Here is a 23956-nt window from a genome sequence, read left to right as displayed (position 1 = left end):
CGAAAGAAAGTCAGGATGAGAGCTTTATATGCAGTTGAGCAAAAACCCTGGCAGGTCGTGCACGAGTCCGGGATCCTTACAGATATCGTAAAGAGTACTATTGGTTACTGAAGTCAGCGCCTTACTTTCAGTATGTAAACAGCCATGAAGTGAGAGAACCGTAGAGTTAATTTAGGATAGACTAGATTGAACTAAGAGCTCTCTATAAGAGAGGACAAAGAAGAAACCTCGCATCAAACAAGATGGGGAATCGTAGCTCCCGCTACTGAGCCTCGTTGCTATTGGTCGACTTTGAGTCACAGAAGAGGAAAGAAGGTATATGATGACAGACTTCTTGTGACTTTTTGAAGCCCGATCAAACTGTGTATTTCTAATATGAACATATGCCCGCTTTTTTATGTAGAAGGCCCTGCCTCTAGAACCGCAGATATCATACAAAACATGAACGTTCATTCCAAGGGCCCACATTCTAAACGCCGACCCATATGCGCCTTCATATGTACCCGTGGAAATGTCTAATCGCCATGCGGCGCATAGTCCCAAATATGCGAAGAGTCCCAAGTCTCCGTCTCCTCTTTCCTCGCCTTCGGATCATCTCCCCTCTTCTTCGCTTCTTCCCGTAATTTATCCATCTCCACATCCATAGACCCGATTGTGCGTCGCAGCTTATCCCGATCTTCAATCTCCGTTTGGTTGAAGCCCGGGTCCTTGTTCTCCTTCTTGGCTTCCTCCTCTCTCTTATTGTACGCGTCCAGCATCTCATTTTGCTTATTCCGCTCATCCTGTTTCGCAAAGTAGTCGTCAAACTTCTGCCGACCGCCGAAGCAGATACCGTAACCGTCGCAGTAGCATGTGTTCATGGCGGGGCAAAGGACCTCATGGCCGGTGAAAATATAGTGCCATATGTATTCAAACACGCGGCCAGAGAACTGGTCGTCCATGCCTGTGGTGAGGAGCCACTTGCGATAGTGTATGAAGCGCTCGATGGGCACCTCCCTGATACGTTGTCGCGACACGGCAAACTGCGCGCAGCAGATACCTGATATCGATGGCGGGATGGATGCGCCAGGGTGTATCTCTTCCCAAATGGCCCTCCGCCAGTAAATCTCCTCGGGCTTATGGTAGAAGTCAAAGTCGCCGCCGGGGCGGTCCATGTGTATCCAGTCTGGGCAGCCCGGGTCGTGGTGACAGCGTACGTTCATGTAACCTAAGCGAGCTACGCGTTCGTGGTTCAAGCGCTTTATCATTTGTGCAGCGTCGAGGCCGAGGAGCATGTTGTTGTGCCACGCGTGGCGGTGGGCGTGCATGAAGATAGTCGTGTCGGGGAGATCGTCGTAATGGTCGATGATGTAGGATAGGTACACCTGGCACCTCAGTTAGCATATCAATTGCCTAGGAAAGCCGTCGTGCATACCATGGCCTCGCGGCCCTTATTCTTAGGGATCTTGTGCTCCGCATCTGCCTTGTCTACTTCGTAGATGACTAGCGGCGCATCTGGAATCTCTTCCGCCATCCACCCTATGTCTTCTTTCTCCGTCTTAGGTATCACAATCTTGAAGGTGTAATTGCTGCCTGGCGGTTTAGCCTGGCCATCTGTAAACCGCAGCGGGATTCCAAAGTCGAGCGGGTCGCCGCGCAACGACGCGGGCGGCGTAGACGATGTTAAAGCGCCTGACTTCCATGCCGGTATTGATGACGCGCCTGGGACAATGTGAAGGTACCACCACACAAGGCAAAGAACGAGGAAGATAACGACGAAGGGGACGATCCTCGGGGGCCCGCTGAGCATCTTGACGTAGCGACCGGCGTGCAGCGATGGTATCGGTTGTTTACCGCATCGGTGTTGCGGCGGAGAGAGATTGCAAATGGTGTCAGGATCATAGCCCGGGGCGCGGAGGTTCGAACGCCCCATCAACTTTCCTTATTTAGACTAAGACAATCAAGCTTGAAATGAGCCCTCGTATAACTAGGCCGCCATCACTTCTGCATGTGGAAATATCTGACATGGTAGATTGTCTTGCGTGTTAACAAATAGTCCAAATAATGCTTTTCGTAAGATCGACCGTCTTGAGGCTGCGAAGATCTCCAGCCTACCCTAAGAGTAGTCCGTGCTAATCATTCGACAGATGGCATGAGAGTAGTAGACGAGTGTGGTGAAGAGCACTGAAACCCTCCAGCCCTCACTACCTGTCATATCTACAAGATATCATCCTCTACGTGCTGCCATCAAGCACTTTACTCCCTCTTCTGGCCAACCTTTCCAATGCCTCTTAACCCCCAGGTGAACAGCAAACCTGTTGCACAACTGAGTGCGAACAGATACCAAAACGCAGCCCTGAAGCCCTCCATGAGTGCTGCCGGACTCTCTTTCTTCACGTATCTCGAGTGCTCAGTGACACTCGTAGCAATCACTGCGCTTGTCGCAAGACCAACGCTCTTGCCGATCTGAGCGATGGTATTGAAGACACCGCCAGCAAGTCCTTGTGTGCGCGCAGGAAACACAGAAGTAATGACGAGGTTCGATACTGTGAATAGAGCATCTGCGCTAAGCGGACTTAGAAAGAGGGCAAGGAAGGCGCAAGTCCAGTATGACCACTCCGGCTGGATGATACACATAAGCAACGCACCAATGCTGGTCAACGCGATGCCAGTCATAACCATATAGTCCGCTCGTACCTTGTGGACAATCAGAGCCACCACCAGGTTGGCTATGGCGCCTGCAACGGGGATAGGTAAGAAGCGGAGCGAGGTCTGAATCGCAGAGATCTCTTGCACTTCCTGGAAAAAGAGCGTCGCATAGGATTCGACGCCATTGAAGACACCCCAAGTAATGAAGACACCGATGCAGATGACCGAAAAGATTCGATTGCCCCAGAGCGAGTTGGGAATGACAGCTGGCCGGCCAAGCTTCTCCTGTCGTCCGACCCAGAAGATGAAAGACGGAATAAGGACGATTGCAGTCATCAGTAGCCCGAGGGTCTGTGTCTCGCGGATCTTTCCCGTGTTTTCGGAGATCAGACTGCTAGTTGTCAGTCCAAGCTGTTGAAATGGTGTGGAAGCGTACACCTACGCAAAGCAGTATGATAAAAGGGCTAAGGAAGCGCTTCCCATGGCGATGCCAATCCAGTCAATCTCATCTCTAAGCCGGGCGAGTACGTTTTTCTGCTTGCCATCGACCTCTGGCAGCCCAAAGAGTGCAATAACAAACACTACTGTGTTTACGATGGCAGAGAGGCGAAACCCCCACCTCCATCCTATGGTATCAGAGAATATACCACCTAGAACAAGTCCAAGAGAAAAGCCAAGCGGTTGACCCCCACCCAATGAGGAGAACGCAATATTCCTACTCTTGCCTTCGGGGAACGTGTTCGTAATGATGCTAACTGTCGACGGGAGGCAGAAGGAGATGGCAACTCCAGCGAAGGCACGGAAAACAATGAGCTGTGTGCCTGTTTGAGCGAGTCCGCAGGCTAGAGTGGCTATAGACTGGAATATACATCCCGTCAGATACACTATTAAAGAATAAGTTAATATACGTCCATCACGCAGTTTGTGTAGCGGTACGTACTAGGTCGAGACCCAACCACATCGGTAACAGAACCTAGGAGGAGAAGAGTACAACCACACGTGAGAGCGTAGATAGAGATTGGCCTGAAGCCGTCAGTACTACATAACTGGCTGCAGAGCAATGTCTAGTCACCAGAGAAGCACATTCGGTGCCAGTTGTAATTCTCTAGCTATAGTTGGAAGAGCCACCGCTGTAACTCCAGACAACATGGTGCTAATCATGCTGACAGACACCACCGTGACGAGCACTATAGCGGTAGTCCCTTTTCCTGGGCTTTCACGCTGCTCAGCCGAGAAGGATTTGACTGATGCATTTGTGGTTTGAAGACCGTCAGGTAACGACGCGGTGTTGTTGCCTTTGGGATGGATGCTAGACGGTGGGGTGACCGTTTCTTGGGTCGGTGGGTACTCTACAAGTTCGATACACGTTGATGTTTGTGACATTGTGAACTACTAGTTCCGGGGAAGTACAATCAATGTGCAAGGAGAGAGTGCGGGCTCAGAGTAAAGCCTGCCGAGGAGCAATGGTACGCCTTATATACGATGCTAATTTGTAACGACGCGGGAAATGCTTGTACTTCCAAGACGGAAAAGTATTCGAATCATCTGCAATTCATGCTGACTAGACTGATTGAGTTCAAGAGTATGACGTTATACGCGTTTTGTAGGATTTTGATCTAGCTTGAAGCTCAATGGGTTCCTGTTGAATGTGGAACGGCACGTGAACGGGTACAGGGGTGCGATAAGATAAGCGACACCTTCACGTCGCGCTGTAATGGCCTACCGTAGTCATGCAGGGATACGGTTCCTGAGGCTCGGGGACACCTTGGAGAGTTGGAAGGGAATATCATGCTCCAGAGCTGAGTGAATACCTCGTTGGTGTCCAATCTTGACAATTTTTACACTCGATGTGTTGACTCCTACTTTACTATTTGCAGTTCTTCAACCTCGTCTATTGAACGGACTTCAAGTCCCAGCCGAAATGCTATACGTTGCAACTTCTCAACACCAGAGCTGATCTATCAACATACATTGTGAATCTCGCCGTATAACAAACGCCTCGGAAGCTCCAAAGCTCGTTTGGGAAGCTCCAGGCAGTATCTTACGCCATGCGAGCTTCAGCCTCTTCGCTGGGTGCAAGAGCTCTCTTTGCGCTCGGCGCTTTTCGACACTTTGGCGCTCTCGCGAGTCCAAGCATTAATGTCGCTCTTCGAGCTTCGTTCAACCCTGCGCCATATCTGGTAGAGCTACTGTAATCTCTTGCACCCCAGATCCATCGAATCCAAACTAACGCATACAGCGAGACCGCCGCAGAAGAGAACGCGACCGCATACTATCCGATCCTCGACCGAGTATCGCAAGGCTATTTTAACGAGAAAGCCACAGAGCTAGAGCTGTATACCGCATTTGTAGATCTATTACACAGCGATGGCCACATCACCGAGCCCGAAGCCCTCGCCTCTTTCGAATTCGCGCTATCAGTTCGATCGGCCGCGCCGCGAATTGAAGCACATTACCAGTTCTACAAGACCTCTGTGGAGCCCTCCTTGACTGCGAAACAAACTGAAGCATGCGAGATATGGGCCTCGTTCAATGGGAAGCAATACTGCTCGCCACATATGGACGAGCCATTTGGCGACATTAAGAGCGAACGGTGCGCATAGTTGAACGCTCAAAGTGCAAGGAATAGGCGCTGACCCAGGAGCAGAACATACGAATTACCATTCGACCGTATACTCGGCAACAGCTCGGCTTTGTCTGCCATCATATATGCCGACATTACCGCTCCGCGATTCAAGAAATGGCACAGGACCTTCAGCGATACGGCCAAGGAAGGGAAGACATCGTACCGGGTCCGACATAAGCCTTCCTTGAAGGCAGCAGCTTCTCCACTCATAGTGAACGGATACGGCGTTGAACTCCAACTAAAGCGGACCGACTACATTGTCATTGATGACAGGCAGGAGAAGAGCGTTGACCAGAAGCCGCTGGGTACGGGTCTTAATGACGATGATGAAGTAGCGGACCTTAAGCCCCTATCCAAGGACGAAGTCTCTGACCTTGGTCTGAAAGCTGCGAGCTTTGTGATGAATAGCAAGGAGCCTATGGACACACTCCTCAAGCTGGTACAGGACTTCCCAAAGTACTCATCGATCATTGCTGGCCACACCGCATCTGAAGAGTTTCTAGATGAACATACCAAGAATCGCGAACAACTTCTTCCAACAGGACACAACGCCATTTGGATCAATGGCGTACAGATCCCGGCGCGTGACGTAAACCCGTACTATCTGCTAGCACATTTACGACGCGAACGAAAGTTGATCAATGGCATTCGAAGTCAGGGTCTTTCTGGTGCTGAGACTATCTCTTTGTTGTCGCATTCCGCTATCACAGAGACCCAGACGGAAGATGAGCCCCAACGTTATGACTTCAGGGATACGGCTGAGGGCGGTAACGTCATAGTTTGGATGAACAACATCGAGAAGGACTCCAGATACGAAAGCTGGCCCACAGAGCTTAGGGCTGTAAGTCCAACCGTTTCTTTCTATCGAGCATCTGTTAACAGCGCCTATAGCTTCTTCAAAGGACGTACCCAGGTCAACTACCCGCTGTCCGTCGGAACATCCACAACGCCATTGTCTCTGTCGACTTCACATCCGCTGAAGATGTCTCAACTGTCCTTGATACGATGCTTAGTTTGGTCAAGCGTGGGATTCCACTACAATGGGGTCTTGTGCCTCAAACCTCTACAGCAGGTGCATTAGAACAAGCTGCAGTTGTCTACCACCTGCAGGACGCCTATGGTCTTTCTGCGGTGATCAATTACCTGCAAGCAGTAAGTTCACTTGAGACTCTATAGGATATTCAACTAATATATATGTCGTAGTCAGCCGACGGTAAGAAGCTAGCGCGTCCCGACAAAGCCACCTTCGAGATGGTTGTCAAAGGCGCCAAGCTCCGCAGCGAACGGGAAGCGCTCGCACTCGCAGATGTACTGAAATCAGGGGAGATAGAAAAGCGCATCGATGGAGCCAAACTGTACCTGAGGCGCTTAGCCGCAGATGGCCCGAAAGCACCAGTATTCGTCAACGGTGTCCCGATCGTGCGAAGTGAAGAATGGCTCTCGACACTTAGCCAGCGAATCGGAATGGACCTTCACCAAATCCAGAAAGGTGTCTTCGAAGGTGTCCTCAACGACGAAACTTGGGTGCCACAATACTTCTTGTTCCAGGCTGCTGCTAAGCGCAATCCGCTAATCATACCGGAGAACGAGAAGAACATAACCCTTGTCAATATGGCGGAGTTCGAAGAGAAGCATGGAGAGGTTTTCAAGAAGATGCCGCGGATCGAGGCCACTGAGTCAGCTAGCAAGAGCGACTGGGCGCATCTTACGCTTATTGGAAACTTTGATTCGGAATCTGGACTTGCTCTGCTAAAGTCGGTAGCCGACTTTCGCGCAACAAACCAGAATATCGAAGTCGTTCTAGTCCACAATCCCCAAACTGGCGCGGAACAGTCCAATGCGTCAGAAGATATACTGGAAGCTTACGTCAAATCGGGTCGCAAGCTCACAAGTCATGCCCTATCGACCATACTAGCCCAAACGCCAAACTTTGGGCCTACTCCAGCAAATTCTACAATCTTCTGGAAGGTCGCAGAACCGGTTTATGATGCTTTTAATCTGAAGCCAGGTCAGCATGGTCTTCTTGTCAATGGCCGATTTGTTGGCCCAATACCGGAGGACTTAGTGTTCTCAAAAGAGGATGTTGAGAGTCTGTTGGCATATGAAAACAACAAGCGCATTCAGCCTCTAAGTAAGGCTCTGGCAGACCTGAAACTCACAGATAAGATTGCGTCTCCATTCGATGTCGCCAAGATCCAGTCCCTGGTTGCGCTCTCCACGATCTCTGATGTTCCAGAAGGCATCTTTGAATCGGCCTCAACGTTGAGGATAAGTACATATGATAATTGGGCCGCCGACCACACTGCTATCATCAAAGGTGGCCACGAGAAAGCTGTCTTCCATATTGTAGCCTCTATTGACCCGGCTACGGAGTTGGCGCAGAAGTGGGTTCCGATACTGAAGACGCTGAGCGATATGGCTGGTGTCCATCTGAAGCTCTTCTTGAACCCTAAGCAGACGCTACAGGAGCTTCCAGTCAAGCGATTCTACAGATACATCCTTGATTCTCGACCTCACTTCAACTCAGACGGATCTGTTGGCACTCTAGAGGCGCACTTCTCTGGTATTCCCAAGGAGGCTTTGCTCAACTTGGGTATGGACGTCCCACCCTCGTGGCTCGTTGCACCAGAAGAATCAATCCATGATCTTGACAATATTAAATTGAGCTCGCTTCCTGCCGGAGGCAATATCGATGCGATATATGGATTGGAAAGCATTCTCATCGAAGGACACTCTCGCGACACAACGAATGGTGGTCAACCACCGCGCGGTGCTGAAGTCGTCCTAGCCACGGAAAAGGACCCTCATTTTGCCGACACTATTATCATGGCCAATCTAGGTTACTTCCAGTTCAAAGCCAATCCCGGCTTCTATAATATTCAACTCAAGAGTGGTCGCTCACAAGAAATCTTCACACTTGACAGTGCTGGACCGAAAGGCTGGGCCCCACAGCCAGGAGACGAGACAACCGAGATCGCTCTCATGAGCTTTCAAGGAGCCACAATTTTCCCGCGCCTATCCCGCAAACCGGGACAGGAAGAGGCGGATGTCCTCGCAGCCGAAGAATCGCTCGCCTCTGAGCTTGTAGGCAAAGGCACACAGAAAGTCAACAAGTTTCTCGGCAAGATCGGGTTGAATTTCAACAGTGAGAAAGTGATTCAGAAAGGCGCCGAATTACTCGCCGGAAAGTCCGTGAAGAAGGATACACAAGCCGACATCAATATATTCTCTGTCGCATCGGGTCACCTCTACGAACGCATGCTTAACATCATGATGCTCTCTGTCATGAAGCACACGAATCACACTGTTAAGTTTTGGTTCATCGAGCAATTTCTCTCGCCTAGCTTCAAGTCCTTCCTTCCGACCATGGCGCAAGAATACGGCTTCGAGTTCGAAATGGTGACGTACAAATGGCCGCACTGGCTACGCGGACAAACCGAGAAGCAGCGCGAAATCTGGGGTTACAAGATCTTGTTCCTAGATGTTCTGTTCCCATTGGATCTCGAGAAGGTCATCTTTGTGGATGCAGATCAGATCGTGAGAACGGACATGTACGAACTTGTGGAACATGATTTGAAGGGTGCGCCGTACGGCTTCACACCCATGGGCGACTCGCGCACCGAGATGGAAGGCTTCCGCTTCTGGAAAACAGGATACTGGGCCAACTTCCTCCGCGGCCGTCCGTATCACATCTCTGCGCTCTACGTAGTCGACCTGCTCAAGTTCCGGCAACTCGCTGCTGGCGACCGCCTACGACAGCAATATCACAGCCTCTCAGCTGATCCAAACTCCTTGTCCAATCTAGACCAGGATCTACCGAACAATATGCAGTTCAACCTCCCAATCCATAGTTTACCACAGGAGTGGCTATGGTGCGAGACATGGTGTAGTGATGAGGATCTTGCAAAAGCTAAGACCATTGATTTATGTAACAACCCCCAGACGAAAGAGCCGAAGCTTGATCGTGCGAGGAGGCAGGTCCCCGAGTGGAATGTATATGACGAGGAGGTTGCGGCGTTGGCGAGACGGGTTAAGGGGGAGAAGAGCAAGGCCGAGGAAGTGATTGATGTACAGGCAGAAGAGCAGATTAGAGAGAAGAGAGAGAAGGATGCAGAAAGGAAGAGGGATGAATTGTGAGTGTGGTGACCGTGTAAATTAGCGGGAAGTAGAGGAGCGAAAACATTCCAGGAGTTTGGCTCGAATTAGAAAGCATATGGTTTGAAGGCAAAGTGTTAATCATTTTGATCTTAAATGAGACTTGTAGACTCACATTCATGACCTTCACGCTCATTGATGTTGTGCTTTAACATCCCGCCAAGTCATTTGTCTTTAACATGAATACAATTATATTGCTTGAATACCAATACGCTCATCTTGCAGTTTAGTAATTATCAAAGCTTCTCTAGAGTCCGATAGATATGAGGCGGTGGACCAAGGCCGCATGGCAAAAAGTTGAAGTTCAATCCGAGGGGTACAATCCACGCCTTTCCAAAAGAAGAAAGAATGACATCATCCCTTCATTGCTCTCACGTCCGGTATTTCTTCTAAACCTTGGAAGCATCGCGACACCCATTCCCATTTCAGCATAACTCACACACCATTATTTCCAAATACATACATAAACATCTATTTCGAACGAACAATCTGTCAAGACTACAACATGGCGACCGCATCTGAAATCCCCGTCCTCCACTCCAAAGCCGAATACCTGAAAGCCGTCATGTACGAAGGCGTCACCATCCTCGAAGGCACAGCAACTTGGTGCCAAAACTGCAAGGTCATCGCGCCTGAAGTCCAGAAGATGGTGGCTGAATACCCGGACGTAAAGTTCTACCTGTACGACGTGGAAGAGTGTGAAGATATAGCACACGAGTTGGGTGTTAGCCAGATGCCTACGTTTAGCATTTTCAAGGATGGAGATATCCAAGAGGGTGTTACTGGCGCTAAACCAAAAGAGATTAGGAAGGCTATTGAGGGGTGTTTGTGAGATATGGATGCATGCGTTGTTGCAAGTAGCGAAATGGGAGTGATGTCATGAAAGTATGTTGGAGGTTTTAATTGCATCTTGTGTATAGTCAATTCGGCAAATTTTGATAGTTCAGAAAGATATTCAAGGCCTTGTGAGCTACGTGTCATATCTTGGGGCTGAGAGCAAAATGGTGTTGTTGTACATTAGCTGAGCTACAAGATCCACTTCAGCTAGACTATTTTTTTTTTTCAAAATGCTACAGCTCAAGACATGTGCTCAGATATAGCGCATGTTGTCCGTCTCCAAAGCTGAAATGGCTACCTGGGCGCTCAGCGGCAGCCTGCTATTCAAAGGAAGATTTGGAAAAGGGCTTACGCTCTAATTGAGCTATCGCTAGTTGGTGAAGTCAGCCTGAAATTGTCTGAAGGCCCAACCGAAGAAGAATTGCGGGGGCATGTCTTGTTCAGGTAAAAGAAGGAAAGTGTTTGCTGTATGAGTTTGTACCCCCGATTTCAGGTTTTTGTGGGCAGCTGATCTCGACAAGCCCGGCTGTTCTGTGATACTGTTACAAAAGAACCCCTCCAAAACTGTCTACTATACATTCGACACCTTTCCCCTCCTCTTTTCCCCTTCTACCTTTATTCATTACCTTTCTATGCTCCTCACAACGCAGATCGAGGCAATCGTCGCTACTTTTCCTAGCAACACGCAAGTCATAATCTCAATACTTTGGGATCTTCATAAGAGGAGAGTGATTTGTACTGTACGATGTTATTGAAACACCGTCTTTGATTTGTTTTTTATACTTGGAGCACAACCTTAGACTATGCTGCGAACACGAAACCCCCTTTCACAGCTGTTGCTAACCTCACCTTGATATCTTCAGGATGCGAACTCGTCGCAATTAACACTTCATACGCCCCTTCCGTAACTCTCCACTTGTCTGACCCTTCATCCCAATACGCCGCATCGCTCCTCCCAAACTCTATCTGCACCTCCCGCTCTTCGCTAGGCTGTAGTTCCACCTTCGCAAAGCCAACAAGAGCCTTCGTGGGTCGAGCGAAGCCGTCTACTACAGGAGGCGCTAGGTAAGCCTGCACCGTTTCGGCGCCTGCAATGGTCCCTGTGTTTCTAACCTTGGCTGTGATTTTGACCTTGGCAATAGGATCGCTGGAGATCGATCCTTCGACCACGGCGTCTTTAATCTCGAACGATGTGTACGAGAGACCGAAACCAAACGGAAACCTTACCTCCTGCTCTTGGCCCCAGAACTTGTCAAACCATCTGTACCCCACGAATACGCCTTCTACATACTCTACTTTCCGCGATTCGAAGCTGTCGAGGCCAAAGTTGCCGTAGCAGCCTGTGTGTTCGTACTTCTTTGGCCAGGAGATGGGCAACTTCCCACTCGGGCACGTCTCGCCAAGTAGTACGTCTAGAATCGCATTTCCGGTTTCTTGACCTGCGTACCACGCTTGTACGAGTGCTGGAACAGCGTCGAGCCACGGCAGCTCAACGGGTACGCCGGTCGTGTTGACAACTATGGTGTTTGGGTTCGCCGCAGCAACGCGGGCGATTAGGTGGTCCTGTGATCCATCGGCTGGCAACGTCATGCTCTCCAGATCCTGGCCTTCTGTTTCCCATTGTGTGGTGTTACCTACGAATACGATGGCCAAGTCTGCTTCTTGTGCGAGACTCACGGCTTCGGCAAGAACATCTTGTTCCATTTCCTCTTGCGCAATGAAGCCGAGGTGAATTGAGCACTGGTTGTCCAACAGGTAGATCTCTGCATTGGAAACAGGACTTGGATGTGTCTCAATGACGACGCGATATTCCTTTCCGGCTTCGAACTTGAATCGCACGCGGACCTCCTTCTGTACGCCGAGCAAGAAGCCCATGGCGTCACTGCAAGGCTCCGTTTGCTCAACCGCCAACTCATCATTGATGAAGAGTTTGGAGGGACCAAGCCCAGAGAAACTGAGATAGTGGGACCCGGAGACTGAGGGACGGTAGTTTGTTCCGAAACGCACTGTTTGACAACCTGTAACACGGGTATTCATCAACGTTGTGAAGCTGCTACGCGGAAACTCCTCAACGAGAAAGGGCACATTTGTCGTCGTTGGAGTCATGAAGTACTCCGCAAGAAAGCCGGGATTGCCACGAGCATTGATACACCCCGTCTCCAGATCAGGATAAACACGGAAAATATGTGCACCTGAACATTGTTAGCAATCACATGATTCGTTACAATCGGACGGATGGACCGACCTTTTGAGTGCGTGATCTCGACTTGTTCACCCAACCTACGTGTGAACGCATCATATGGAGTGACCTGGGGTACGGAGTTAGTAACCTTTTTCACGAGTTTCATAATTAGGAGAATTCTTACTTTATAGTGACAGTTCAGACTTGCGCTACCACCACCATGAGCTGCCGCATACTTTGCCAACGGGCCCAGCAGCGCAATCTTCTTAGTTTTCTTGACATCTATGGGTAAAATGTTGCCCTCATTCTTGAGCAATACGATACCTTCGCCGCCGGCCTTTCTGATTAGCGCGCGATGTTCCGGTCGATCTATGGCTTCTTCCTCTGGCGTAGTCTTGCGGTCATCGAATTTTCCAACCTTTTTGAGGAGCTCCAGCGTTGACAAGACACGTGCGTCAATATCGGACTCGCTAATGGCTTCGCTCTTCAAAGCCTTATTAACGGCTTCTGGCGTCCTAAAGCGTGGTGGCCCGGGCATTTCGAGATCGAGGCTGGTGAATGTTAGGGAGAGACTAGAGGGGGTAAAGCGTCATGAACGTACCCATATTTCACGCTCTCTACAGTGCTCGCTGCACCCCAATCGGAGAACGCTAAGCCTTCATAGTTCCATTCTTTCCTTAGGATAGTGTCTAAAAACTTGGGCTGTGCATCAACGTGTTTGCCATTGATCTTAGGGTAGCTGGACATGAAGCACCATGGGTCTGCCTCCTTTACTACCATCTCAAATGGTCGCAGGTAAATTTCCCTACATGGCGTCAGTATCCTTTGCACCAATGTAGCTTTCGAAGAAAGTTCTTGAAATACCGTAAGGCTCTCTCAGAGATGGTTTGGTTAATTGAGAAGCGTCTCGTATCCTGCTCATTCGCCAGGAAATGCTTGACCGTTGCCGCGACTCTCTCTTCCTGCAGCCCTTTCACATACTCGCTCGCCAAAACTCCGCTCAAATGCGGGTCTTCGCTGAACGCCTCAAAGTTCCTCCCTCCGAGCGGAGATCGATGGCAGCAAACCGTCGGTCCCAGAAGCACATATGCTCCTTTGGTGATGGCTTCTTGCCCGAGGGCTTTTCCAACCTGCCGAGATAGGTCGGGATTGAAAGTCGCGGCTAGGGAGACACTGGCTGGGAAGCATGCTGCAGTCGTACCATCAAAAAATGATCCACCGCGTGCGCCGTTGGGCCCGTCAGACACCTACAACAACCATGAGTATATGCTGGTAGGTCTTCTGGGGCGTTCGAGGGACCTACTTTCAACGACGGTATACCCAGCCTATCAATCTCAGGTGTCTCCCATACGTTCTTCCCCGCCAGCATTGTGATCTTTTCCTCAAGGGACATCTGGTCAAGCAGATGTCGTAGATCGTCCGTGCCATTCTTGTCACCCGTTTGTGCCATGTTTGCTCTGTTCGTTCGTTGGCCTGGAGAAGTGAGGAGTGAACGGATCAAGTATCACAGGGCAGGAATAACCCTAACGCGACTTATGACAGCCATGAACGGTGCTCGAGCGTTCCACACACCCAACGCGCGGGAAGCGGCAGCGGGAAGCGGGAAGGGTAGAGTAGAGGAAGCCAAGACCGCGGAGTATCTCGGAGAATCATTCATCGGGAGTCGGGTCGCTCGCGCGCTCACGTGTTTGCGGGTCTTAGTTGCGCAACTTACCCTTTGATTCGTCTAACTCTAGTGCATGCCGATTAACTCCCCTATTCGCAACACGAACGTCTTCTCTAGGGTTTCTCCGTTGATATTCCACTAGCCCGTTTCCCGTCTCCACCTTGTTGATTAAACGCCGCTTGACCCTTTCCCCACGGCTCGGGTCGGGCTCGCGGGGGTTCTAGCGCAATGGCATGGGAACAATGCGTGAGCTGTGCATATAAATGTTCATCACTTCCAGTGGGCTCATCTCCCCGCAGAGGTCGATCCCTTCCTCCCTGGAATTTGCTGTCTGTCGTTTTTGTCTCTGCCAACTCTTAGACACCACCTCAGTTTCTTCAGCACCATGGCTGACTCCAAAGCTACTGCGGTTGCCGCGGTTGGTCATGTCGAACCTTCTATCGAGGCTAATACCGCTGTTATTGATACCTCTGAACGCCTCAAAACCTTTCTTGTCCGCCAGCATTCATTGACACGAGTTGAAGCCATCAAGGAGCATCGGAAGGCGGTAGCATGGTATGATCTATCCTGCACAACACACGTAAAGGAGGTCTGCTGATTTCATCTCTTCATCTTTCAGGTGTCTGTACATGTTTTTCACATGTATCATGTTCGGCTTCGACTCCCTAGCCGGAGGCGTGGTCATCTCAATCGCCGAATTCAGGAAAGACTTTGGCAAACCTTTCGGAGGACAATATGTCATTGACGCAAACTGGCAACTCGGTTTCCAGGCTGCCACGCTCGGCGGTAAGACAGTTCCACTCCAAGCAATGTCAAGAGTTTCGAGGGCTAAGTCGTGGTGCAGGTATCATCTTCGGTGGTCTTCTCACCGGCTTCGGTGTCAACAAATTCGGTCGCCAGTTTTGCATCCTAATCGCGTATATCCTGAATACTGGCGGTATCTTCCTGCAAGTTTTTGCTACGACCCCAGCGCATTTCTTTGGCGGCAAGATCCTGACGGGTCTTCCACTTGGATGCTTCAGCACTGTCGCTCCTACATACGCATCTGAGATGGCGCCACTGTCAATTCGCGGAGCCATCACCGCTGGAATGAATTTTGCCATTGTGCTGGGCCAGCTGATCGGTTACGGCGTGTTGCGAGAGGCGAATAAATATACAGGAAAGGCTTCCTACAGAGTCCTATTCGCGACGCAGTGGGGCTATGTCGCTGTTGGCCTGGCGATCTTGCCTTTCTTCCCAGAGTACGTTCCCAATCCTCACAAAAGATGCGGGCTAACCGTGTGTCTACAGATCACCATACTGGCTCGTCGCCAAAGGCCGCCACGAGAAAGCACGCCACAACCTTGCCAAAGTGCACGACGCTGGCTACGACATCGACGGCCACATGGCCGAAATTCACGACTCGCTTGCACGGCAAAATGCCGACAACGAATCTCAAGGCTCCATCGCAGAATGCTTCACGAGAAAGCACATCATACGTACCCTTGTCGCCACGTCCATGTTCTTCATCCAGAATGCGTCGGGAAATTCCTGGGTCATTGGATACATGTCATACTTCATGCAGCTTGGCGGCATGAGCGTGTCCAAGTCTTTCGACACAACCGTCGGCATGTCAGGCTTGATGGTCGTCGGTAACATGTTTGGATGGCTGCTCGTGGAGAAGTTTGGGCGCAGGACCACGGCGCTGTACGGCACGGGGGTGCTATGTGTGACTTTATTCGTCATCGGCATCATTGCAAGTGTGAAGAACGCAAAAGGCGCGATCTGGGGACAGGTGGCGTTTATGGGAATCTGGGCTTTCGGTACGTCGACACACACTTCACACACACACACACACACACATGGTGGTTTGCTAGCGTCCATGTACCCTTTACTAACGATGAATTAGTTTACCAAGCTACCGTCGGCTCCTCGGCTTGGCCGATTAGTGCGGAGAACCCGTCTTCTCGCCTCCGCGCCCCAACACAGGCGCTTGGCACCATGATGAATGGGCTTTCGTCTTGCATTTGGTCCTTCTCACTTCCTTACGCTATCAACCCTGACAAAGGCAACCTGGGCGGCAAAGTTGCGTTTATTTTCGGAGCCACGCTCGTCCTGTGCTTTGTCTTTGTGTTCTTCTTCATCCCAGAAACCAAGGACAGGACTTTCATCGAGATCGATGAGCTATACGGACGAGGCGTGCCCGCTTGGAAGTGGAAGCAGACGCAGATTGTGACGGTAGCGGAGGAGAAAACGGAAGAGGCAATTGGAGGGAAAAGCGAAGTGGCTCATTGAGAAACGAATGGAGAGATAATGTTGGGAACCGACGGCTTGTTTAATGTGTTGGTTGACGTAGTGGTCAAATCAAACAGTGTATATAATTAAATTTTTTAATCTTGTGGAAGCTTCACTATCTTATACTGCCTTGAACGTGCTGGGTATTGCGGAACCATAACAATTACTAATCTTCCTGCTGTTGTACAACCAATTCCTACAAATTTGTCTTTTTACCCTATCCCTGACCCTCAAAAAAAAAAGAAACAAACGGTTTTAAAAACTCGGAGGAATAATAGTAGAGTACCCCATATGATCCAAATCCGCCAAAATGCCGGCAAAGTGTACGACATATTGACGGGATTGCTCCTCTAGCTCAGACGTAGCATCGAGTTCATGATCGTTATCCAGTAACGTCGCAGCAATCTCGCGGATCTTCACAATCTAGACCAACACGTTAGCTCTCATAAGTGTAAGCGAAGAATGACTAGGGCGGCGGCCTTACCATGGAAGATCCATTGGCCTCCAACGTCCTAGACGAGCAGAAACGTAGGACGTGAAGCAGCTCATGAGCGATACTCTCCCGGAACTGCCAGAGTTGTGTTCGCGATCCGTTCCCAGAAGTGGTAGATCTCAAGTCATCCTCTGGCGACGCGTGATTTTCGTCCGCCGCACGCGAGCATGTAAAAGCGCCCAGGCAGACCTCCAGGATCTTGCTCTGGATGTAGAGGCTCGTGACATGTATGTTTGCGCGCATAATGTCGAATTGGTTTGCTTTCACAGGCGAGAATTCCGCATTTTGGGCATGAATCTGGTTGTCGCGAGTGGGTATCTTCAACTCGTGTGGTAGTTCTTCTATGACCCGCTGCAGCCTTCGTAATATGCGTAATAGTGAATTCAAGTCGACCGTTGACCTGAAGGAAGCCGGCGAAGGGGCAAATTCCGGGTGTTCTGTCGGGCTGGCCGGGTACGCTAGGGTTTGAAGGGAGCCCGATGTCATGGCATAGGCTTGGGGCGGGGCGCCTGGAAACCCGTTGGACAGAAAATCAACGACGCACAGGAAAACTTTGATTAGTGCGATGAAACCAGAAATGACGGGGAGTGGGCGGCCTTCGAAGTCCGTGTCCATTGCGCTGCGGTGATCGTTCATACTTAGCAATTCTTGGGTCGGTATTTCTTCATCTTCAAGTTCGGAGGGAAGAAGGTACTCCCAATCAGTATACAGAGGATTGAAGCTCAGCCCAGTGTGAGGGACGATGAAAGAGAGGCGGTCGTGACTATGCTGCTGGTCAGCGCCTGCTTTTAGTGGCATCAACGAATCGAGCCTCGGAACGCTGGATGTACTGACATTTGAATGATGTACAGCACCCAGAAAGCCCGCTTGCACAGTTCTCCTTCGAGAACAGTGAGCTTCTCATACCCCTCCTTCCTGAACAACTCCAACGCCTGAAAGAATTGTATCGCTTCACTCGCATAGCTCCAGCCTTGGTTGTGTCTTCCAGCGTAATGGCTTGCCATGCTCAGCATGATGGAGACGATCATGCTACTCATAGAAGGCTGATTCTGCCAGTCTGGCGCTGATTGAACCCGACTGAGGAGAACCAAGTGGCATGCTCGATCCACCATGGCAGCAACGTCGGAATACCGGGAGCCGCCATACTGTTCGAATTTACGTGGCATGGAGGCTACCGTTACGGCGCACAAGGTGATGCAAAGACGAAATGATGTCGAGTCGGTAGCATAGCTGTGTTTTGATAGAGCGGCCCTGAAACCCGGTCGGTGGACAAGAGGGAGCAGAGGCCAGACCAGATCCAGATAATCGTCGATGATGGCCAAGAAGACATCTCGTGGACAGAGGTGCTCGACCAGGAGCTCCCCCACGGGGAGAGTCAGAGCGGTAGTGATTGTCCTAGGTCACGCTCAATGGGTGGGTCAATATCAGACTTGATGTCCAACGTACCTCGGAGGAGGACCTCTTGCCCTACGCTCCTTTAGGAACGTGCACTCTGTGTTACCTTGACTACATCGGCGGCATGCCGTCCTCTCGTCTTCGAAGACGCATTGAACTTTGCGTTCGCGACAAATATCGCATGCTTTGGAAGCGATGCGACGACCCCGGCGCGAGGCTATAGGTGGCATAGCATGGTATACGAGCGAATAACATATGGTCTAGTTGTAATGTAGGAAAGGTTACCTCCTGGTTCAATATGACAACTGTACCGATGCAATGGACCGCTTATTAAGCACGCCCAAAGGAGCTAGAGAATCTTGGTCTTTCCAAGGGTTGTTGTCCGCGGGCTCCGAAATCTTATTACCTAGGAGACGCAGCGGCTCAAATTGTGCTGGAACATAGCACAAAGCTGCGAGCGGTATGCTGCGAAGCAGCAGGCAATGCTGAGAGGTCACATTGATCTATAAAGATCTACATTAAGAAGCCTTTAACTCGGTCCTACCTCTTTCACCCACCGAGTAATGTGCCGAGGACACCAAAGTGTAGCTGCACTTTGCTACCTAGAGATGCACATGCCTCTCTGAACATGCATAACCCATCGTAACCAGCTCGTAAGGCCAGTTTGACCAAGCGTTCTAGCGCTAAAACCCATTTAACGAAAGTCGTTTAGATACAGAATGAGCAGTTGAGTATATGGGAAGAAATAGGATATAACTGTACGAAGAAATGGCAAAACTAACCTTGAAGTCCTTGATCCTTCTTTGAGCATTACCGCAGTCAGCAACTGCCTACCCGTTATATATATGATTGATGCCTACCCCGGCAAACGTCAACCAGATCAACCTAGCACCCTCGGGCCATTCATCTTTCCCTTCTTCTGCACACCCCTGGGAATGAACATGGCCGGAGACGCAACTACGGCAGGGGTGCTATTAGCACCAGCTTTGTTGTCTTTGTTATTCTTATTTTTGTTGAACTTTCCCTGGTTTCCGTTCTTGCCATGCTTGTCGTCTCGCTTCGTCACGGCCTTTACCTCGGACGTCGCTCGCTTGATCAGCACGGGATGGCTGCCAATGTACTTGCCCTGCATCTCCTTGGCGGCGCGGAAGTAATCGTCGGTGTCGGAGAAGCTCACAAAGCCGTAGCTTCGGCTCTTGGTTGATTTCTTGTCTCGAACGACGCGGGCCTTGGACAGGGATGGGTACTTGGCGAAAGCTTTGAGAAGGGAATCATCTGTGACCTCGCCAGCAAGATTTCCAATGAACAGTCGTGGGTGCAAGGGGTTCCACTCGAGCAGCGTCTCGTCTTCCCACTGCTTTCCACCCCCCTCGCGGACGACAGTCTTGCGCTTGCCATCCACCGAGGGTCCCGTCTCGGCGTCTGCAGGTGCTGCAGCTTCGGATCGAGCGCCAATGTTCGCATTGGTACCTTTCTTCGCGTTCGCGTCCCCTGTGTTATATGCGCTATTCCACTCGGCCATCCGAGCCTCCTCCTCTGGGTCATAGGTGCCAGTCACGCCGCGGTTCATCGGCGGGGCAGCTGAATAGGATGTGGCAGGCGCAGCTGAAGCATAGCCTGGGTACGAGTAGTTGTTGTAAGCATTGCTGGTCGGGTAAGCGGTTGCTTGATGTGGAGCGCTCACAGTGGCTTGTGGGTAGTGTGTCGGTGCAGCAGACACTTGGGGAGGGGCGTGAGCTACTACGGAGCGCGGTGTGAAGCCAGCAAACATGGGCGAGTTGGTCTGCCCTCTTGCGCCAGCATTGTTTGGTCTCGGAGGTGGTGCTGAATAGGTCGATGGCGGAGGGCGTGCGGGTAGCGAGTGATGAGGCTGCAAGTTGGAGTCTCTGGACGTCATTTCGAAGTGAGACTGCACGTCAGTTCAGGCTAATTTTAGCGAAGTGATGACTTAACCAGCTACTGGTTGGGGGCGCGCTTCTGAGGTGGCGGTAGAGGTAGACTGGTGATGAATTTGTGGCGAGCGCGGGCGCGGGCGCGGAGGATGAGGATGAGGCTGAGGCTGAGGCGGTGATGATGGCCAGGCGCAGATTGACTACAGCGGCGAGTGTGGACGCGGGGTGCCGGCCGTGGGGGTGGGTGCAGTGCTACTGGTAAAGGCCCTGTTTGCAGAGGGGCGTGAATAATGCCGCAAACGATGCAGAGGCCCAGTGACACGATGCTGACTAGACGGCACGTCGCTTACGAGTCTTTCCTGAAGCGTAGCTCCGGATCGGCTTTTGATTTGAATGGCGCAGAGGGAGTGGGATGGGCGGGCCGGTACAGAGTGCAATTACCGCCTGGGTTGGGTCAAATCAAATGGGGTGCTAAAGGTGGTAATTTGTTGGGTGAATGTTGCTGGACGTGAGAGCGGCTTGGCTTGGCCGAGACTGCGGCGCAGGGCCTGCACGTGACCCGGCTATCGGCAGCCTTCCCAAGAACGAGACACCCATGGTAACCTACTAGTCGGCATATTGCCTCTACAGCGGCGACGAGGATAGTGAGACAGCTTCAAGGACTTTTTACACCTGCAGCTTTTCATAAAGATTGCAAAAGTTCTTTGAAGTCACAGGCGGCTCTAGCGGGTCCGATGATCCCTGCGGGCTGCCCCTCCTTCCGTAGGCCAAAATGTTTAAGGCTGAAATGGAGGGGCTGGCTTGTTGCAGGCAGAGAAACGAGCTATATGGCATTTCCGCGTGTCCGTCGGAGGCCCCGTCTTGGTCTCTATCTCCGGAGCAGAAGACGAAGAAGAAACAGATAGTGTAAATGATTGGTCATGGCCCCAGGGCTGCATGTCTTTTCTTTACGGGTTTCTACATTTTTCCACAGTGAGAGCGAGAGAGTGGCACAGCGTGGGAGGCTGCTTTCTAATCATAGTCACATAGTATAGCACCTGGGCAGCTTGTACCCCCTAACACCGGAGTAACAGAGCCCATTAGGAGACGGAATTGGCAATCGTTGGCTTGAAATCAATTGGCCTCTTTTCCCGCCGCGGCCGAAGTCTTTCTCCGTTACTCTGTTTGGTTTGTAGGGATCTTGGACGGGACGTGCTTGCACTTGACGCAACCTTTTAGTGCCCCGCCTTGGATTCCAAACTCTTCCGGTCGGAGCAACTACTTATCTGCAGAGCACCCCGCCGAAGCTCGCCCATCCTCCTTTTTCTCGTCATCATCATCACCAGCTTTTTCAAGCCTCCAACTACCCTCTTCTCGTGTTGCGCGCCAGGTCGCTGCAGCTTTACCCCACCAATACCCCCCACCACCTTTACCTCACCACTTTTACCCAGTCGACAAGATGACTGAAGCTGTCGGAGATGTACGCCACTGCCCATGTCCAACTAAATACGAGGCATATAACTGACTTTGTTGCCACCTTTAGTTCGGTTTGATCGGTTTGGCCGTGAGTCTTCTCCATCCCAGCGGCGACAAAAGGAACTGGTGAGGCCTGCCTGAATGTCCCTAGAGGAGGGTTGGCGTGTAGCTTGCATACTACGGGCGCAACTCTCTTCCAAGACTCTAGACTGCCTCATCGTTGCGATTGTCTGTCCAGGACCAACAGGAGAGCTTGACCCGCTAACCCCTCCACGTACAGGTTATGGGTCAGAACCTGATCCTGAATGCGTAAGTCATTACTCACCCCGCCATTGTCTTGATAAGCAGTGTGCTAACGAAACATAGCGCCGATCATGGATTCACGGTACGGAATATCCTTCGATAGCATGCTGAGCTGCAGCACTGACAAGTTCACAGGTCGTCGCTTTCAACCGAACGTAGGCGCCCCGGACGCATTAACCCGGCCCCAACTGACCAACTGGTAGCGTTTCCAAGGTCGACCGATTCTTGAACGATGGTAGGCCTATCTGTACTCTAGAGTTGCAGCAATAGCAAGCTGACAGGCAGCAGAGGCCAAGGGCAAGTCCATTGTTGGCGCCCACTCCATCAAGGAGTTCGTGTCGAAGCTCAAGAAGCCCCGCCGCATGATGATGCTCGTCATGGCCGGCAAGCCCGTCGACGACTTCATCGAGCTCCTCCTGAACGAGGGTGGCGCTGAGGAGGGCGACATCATCATCGACGGTGGCAACTCCCACTACCCCGACACGAACCGCCGCACCAAATACCTGGCTGGAAAGGGCATCCGATTCGTCGGAACCGGTGTCTCTGGAGGAGAGGAGGGCGCTCGTTACGGCCCTAGCATCATGCCCGGTGGTAACGAGGAGGCCTGGCCATACATCAAGGTGGGCGAGTCGTGAAATACGCATGGCACATATCTGACAATCGGCTAGGATGTCCTCCAGTCCATCTCCGCCAAGTCCGACGGCGAGGCCTGCTGCCAGTGGGTCGGTGACGAGGGTGCTGGTCACTACGTCAAGATGGTGCACAACGGTATTGAGTATGGTGACATGCAGTTGATTTGCGAGGTGAGGCTGCCAACGACGACTACGACATGACGCATGACTGACAAGCCATAGGCATACGATATCCTGAAGCGCGGTCTCGGCCTAAGCAACAAGGAGATCGGTGATGTCCTTGCCCAATGGAACAAGGGCGTCCTAGACTCCTTCCTGATTGAGATCACCCGCGACATCATGTACAAGAACGATGAGGATGGTGTTGCTATTGTCGAGAAGATCATGGACTCCGCTGGTCAGAAGGGTACCGGCAAGTGGACCGCCATCAACGCTCTGGACCTCGGCATGCCCGTTACCTTGATCGGAGAGGCCGTCTTCGCTCGTTGCCTGAGTTCGCTCAAGTCTGAGCGTGGCCGTGCTTCCGGACTTTTGGATGGACCTACCCCCAGCTTCACTGGCGATAAGCAAGCTTTCATCGACAACCTCGAGCAGGCTCTTTACGCATCCAAGATCATCTCGTACGCCCAGGGTTTCATGCTGATCCAAAACGTGAGTAGATCCTGACAAGACAGTGAGCTCGTACTGATTGCTGCGTAGGCCGCCAAGGAGTACAAGTGGAAGCTGAACAAGCCCGAAATCGCGCTCATGTGGCGTGGTGGCTGCATCATCCGATCTGTCTTCTTGAAGGACATCACCAAGGCGTAAGTTCGAAGAGCTGCGTAAACTAGACGGAGTATTGACAACCACGCAGATACCGCTCCAACCCCGAGCTCGAGAACTTGCTCTTCGACGACTTCTTCAACAAGGCCATCCACAAGGCGCAGGCTGGGTGGAGAGAGTAAGCAATCGCTTCCCAAAGACTTTAGAGACAGTACTAACAACGTGCCAGTGTTGTGTCCAAGGGTGCTCTTTGGGGCATTCCCCTCCCCGCTTTCAGCACCGCTCTCAGCTTTTACGATGGTTACCGCGCCAAGGACCTCCCCGCCAACCTGTTGCAGGCACAGCGTGATTACTTCGGCGCGCATACCTTCAGGATTAAGCCAGAATACGCCAACGAGACCTACAAGGAGGGCCAGGACATCCACGTCAACTGGACAGGAAGGGGTGGAAACATCTCTGCTTCCGTAAGTCTCTGTTCGATTGTCAATTGATCAATACTAACTTGCTTTTGCAGACCTACAACGCATAAGCGTCTTAATATCCGATGCGTAAGGGAAGGGAGAATGGCATTGCCTATAATGTGCGCCTGAAAAGTACCACATGAATGAATAAGATAGCTCGAATCTAAACTGATAATCGATTTGTGTGCCTTGAAC

General features: G+C 51.3%; 9 protein-coding genes across 9 annotated transcripts; 4 read left to right on the top strand and 5 right to left on the bottom strand.

Moving 5' to 3' along the window:
- Positions 1–515: 515 nt before the first annotated feature.
- K460DRAFT_375132 (uncharacterized protein) lies at positions 516–1789 on the bottom strand (the record flags this gene model as incomplete). The annotated part of the gene is made up of 2 exons (XM_040934738.1): positions 516–1364; positions 1415–1789. The coding sequence occupies 2 exons, from the start codon at positions 1787–1789 to the stop codon at positions 516–518; spliced, it is 1224 nt and encodes a 407-aa protein (XP_040790805.1).
- Positions 1790–2235: 446 nt separating this feature from the next.
- K460DRAFT_403535 (MFS general substrate transporter) lies at positions 2236–4011 on the bottom strand (the record flags this gene model as incomplete). The annotated part of the gene is made up of 4 exons (XM_040936639.1): positions 2236–3019; positions 3071–3512; positions 3569–3651; positions 3701–4011. The coding sequence occupies 4 exons, from the start codon at positions 4009–4011 to the stop codon at positions 2236–2238; spliced, it is 1620 nt and encodes a 539-aa protein (XP_040790804.1).
- Positions 4012–4373: 362 nt separating this feature from the next.
- Positions 4374–9570, top strand: K460DRAFT_334072 (glycosyltransferase family 24 protein). The gene is made up of 5 exons (XM_040930904.1): positions 4374–4819; positions 4868–5221; positions 5276–6095; positions 6146–6406; positions 6458–9570. Exons 1-5 carry the CDS (start codon positions 4677–4679, stop codon positions 9389–9391), a joined length of 4512 nt encoding a protein of 1503 aa, XP_040790803.1. The 5' UTR covers positions 4374–4676; the 3' UTR covers positions 9392–9570.
- Positions 9571–9822: 252 nt separating this feature from the next.
- On the top strand, positions 9823–10463 carry K460DRAFT_364217 (thioredoxin-like protein). The gene has a single exon (XM_040932968.1). It carries the CDS (start codon positions 9915–9917, stop codon positions 10239–10241), a length of 327 nt encoding a protein of 108 aa, XP_040790802.1. The 5' UTR covers positions 9823–9914; the 3' UTR covers positions 10242–10463.
- Positions 10464–10976: 513 nt separating this feature from the next.
- K460DRAFT_308266 (glycoside hydrolase family 3 protein) lies at positions 10977–14030 on the bottom strand. The gene is made up of 6 exons (XM_040930100.1): positions 13732–14030; positions 13293–13675; positions 13030–13233; positions 12613–12979; positions 12492–12555; positions 10977–12438 (listed from the first exon to the last, which is right to left on the bottom strand). The coding sequence occupies exons 1-6, from the start codon at positions 13876–13878 to the stop codon at positions 11048–11050; spliced, it is 2556 nt and encodes an 851-aa protein (XP_040790801.1). The 5' UTR covers positions 13879–14030; the 3' UTR covers positions 10977–11047.
- A 235-nt stretch (positions 14031–14265) lies between these two features.
- Positions 14266–16499, top strand: K460DRAFT_414821 (general substrate transporter). Its single transcript, XM_040937703.1, has 5 exons — positions 14266–14649; positions 14714–14880; positions 14939–15335; positions 15385–15896; positions 15983–16499. Exons 1-5 carry the CDS (start codon positions 14480–14482, stop codon positions 16366–16368), a joined length of 1632 nt encoding a protein of 543 aa, XP_040790800.1. The 5' UTR covers positions 14266–14479; the 3' UTR covers positions 16369–16499.
- Positions 16500–16599: 100 nt separating this feature from the next.
- On the bottom strand, positions 16600–18486 carry K460DRAFT_393358 (uncharacterized protein; the record flags this gene model as incomplete). The annotated part of the gene is made up of 4 exons (XM_040935935.1): positions 16600–16791; positions 16853–17624; positions 17696–18256; positions 18308–18486. 4 exons carry the CDS (start codon positions 18484–18486, stop codon positions 16624–16626), a joined length of 1680 nt encoding a protein of 559 aa, XP_040790799.1. The 3' UTR covers positions 16600–16623.
- A 650-nt stretch (positions 18487–19136) lies between these two features.
- Positions 19137–20745, bottom strand: K460DRAFT_375123 (RNA-binding domain-containing protein; the record flags this gene model as incomplete). The annotated part of the gene is made up of 2 exons (XM_040934737.1): positions 19137–20126; positions 20740–20745. 2 exons carry the CDS (start codon positions 20743–20745, stop codon positions 19137–19139), a joined length of 996 nt encoding a protein of 331 aa, XP_040790798.1.
- A 543-nt stretch (positions 20746–21288) lies between these two features.
- K460DRAFT_364212 (decarboxylating 6-phosphogluconate dehydrogenase) lies at positions 21289–23933 on the top strand. Its single transcript, XM_040932967.1, has 13 exons — positions 21289–21607; positions 21671–21691; positions 21884–21912; positions 21970–21988; positions 22042–22061; positions 22110–22141; positions 22195–22526; positions 22575–22709; positions 22761–23189; positions 23238–23341; positions 23392–23478; positions 23530–23764; positions 23815–23933. Exons 1-13 carry the CDS (start codon positions 21587–21589, stop codon positions 23827–23829), a joined length of 1479 nt encoding a protein of 492 aa, XP_040790797.1. The 5' UTR covers positions 21289–21586; the 3' UTR covers positions 23830–23933.
- Positions 23934–23956: the final 23 nt, after the last annotated feature.

This window comes from Cucurbitaria berberidis (genome assembly GCF_010015615.1).
Source record: "Cucurbitaria berberidis CBS 394.84 unplaced genomic scaffold K460scaffold_2, whole genome shotgun sequence".
Classification (NCBI taxonomy): domain Eukaryota; kingdom Fungi; phylum Ascomycota; class Dothideomycetes; order Pleosporales; family Cucurbitariaceae; genus Cucurbitaria; species Cucurbitaria berberidis.
The sequence above is the reverse complement of the archived record's forward strand: the minus strand, read 5'-3'. Positions and strand labels throughout refer to the sequence as shown.

Coding starts and splice junctions, on each gene's coding strand:
- K460DRAFT_334072 (XM_040930904.1), top strand. CDS start 4,677: ATGCGAGCTTCAGCCTCTTCGCTGGGTGCAAGAGCTCTCTTTGCGCTC. Junction 5,222..5,275: donor GGCGACATTAAGAGCGAACG/GTGCGCATAGTT, acceptor ACCCAGGAGCAG/AACATACGAATTACCATTCG. Junction 6,096..6,145: donor GGCCCACAGAGCTTAGGGCT/GTAAGTCCAACC, acceptor CAGCGCCTATAG/CTTCTTCAAAGGACGTACCC.
- K460DRAFT_364217 (XM_040932968.1), top strand. CDS start 9,915: ATGGCGACCGCATCTGAAATCCCCGTCCTCCACTCCAAAGCCGAATAC.
- K460DRAFT_308266 (XM_040930100.1), bottom strand. CDS start 13,878: ATGGCACAAACGGGTGACAAGAATGGCACGGACGATCTACGACATCTG. Junction 12,980..13,029: donor GTAGAGAGCGTGAAATATGG/GTACGTTCATGA, acceptor AACATTCACCAG/CCTCGATCTCGAAATGCCCG. Junction 12,439..12,491: donor CGAGATCACGCACTCAAAAG/GTCGGTCCATCC, acceptor AACAATGTTCAG/GTGCACATATTTTCCGTGTT.
- K460DRAFT_414821 (XM_040937703.1), top strand. CDS start 14,480: ATGGCTGACTCCAAAGCTACTGCGGTTGCCGCGGTTGGTCATGTCGAA. Junction 14,650..14,713: donor CATCGGAAGGCGGTAGCATG/GTATGATCTATC, acceptor TTCATCTTTCAG/GTGTCTGTACATGTTTTTCA. Junction 14,881..14,938: donor CCAGGCTGCCACGCTCGGCG/GTAAGACAGTTC, acceptor GTCGTGGTGCAG/GTATCATCTTCGGTGGTCTT.
- K460DRAFT_364212 (XM_040932967.1), top strand. CDS start 21,587: ATGACTGAAGCTGTCGGAGAT. Junction 22,062..22,109: donor GTCGTCGCTTTCAACCGAAC/GTAGGCGCCCCG, acceptor ACCAACTGGTAG/CGTTTCCAAGGTCGACCGAT. Junction 22,142..22,194: donor CGACCGATTCTTGAACGATG/GTAGGCCTATCT, acceptor GACAGGCAGCAG/AGGCCAAGGGCAAGTCCATT.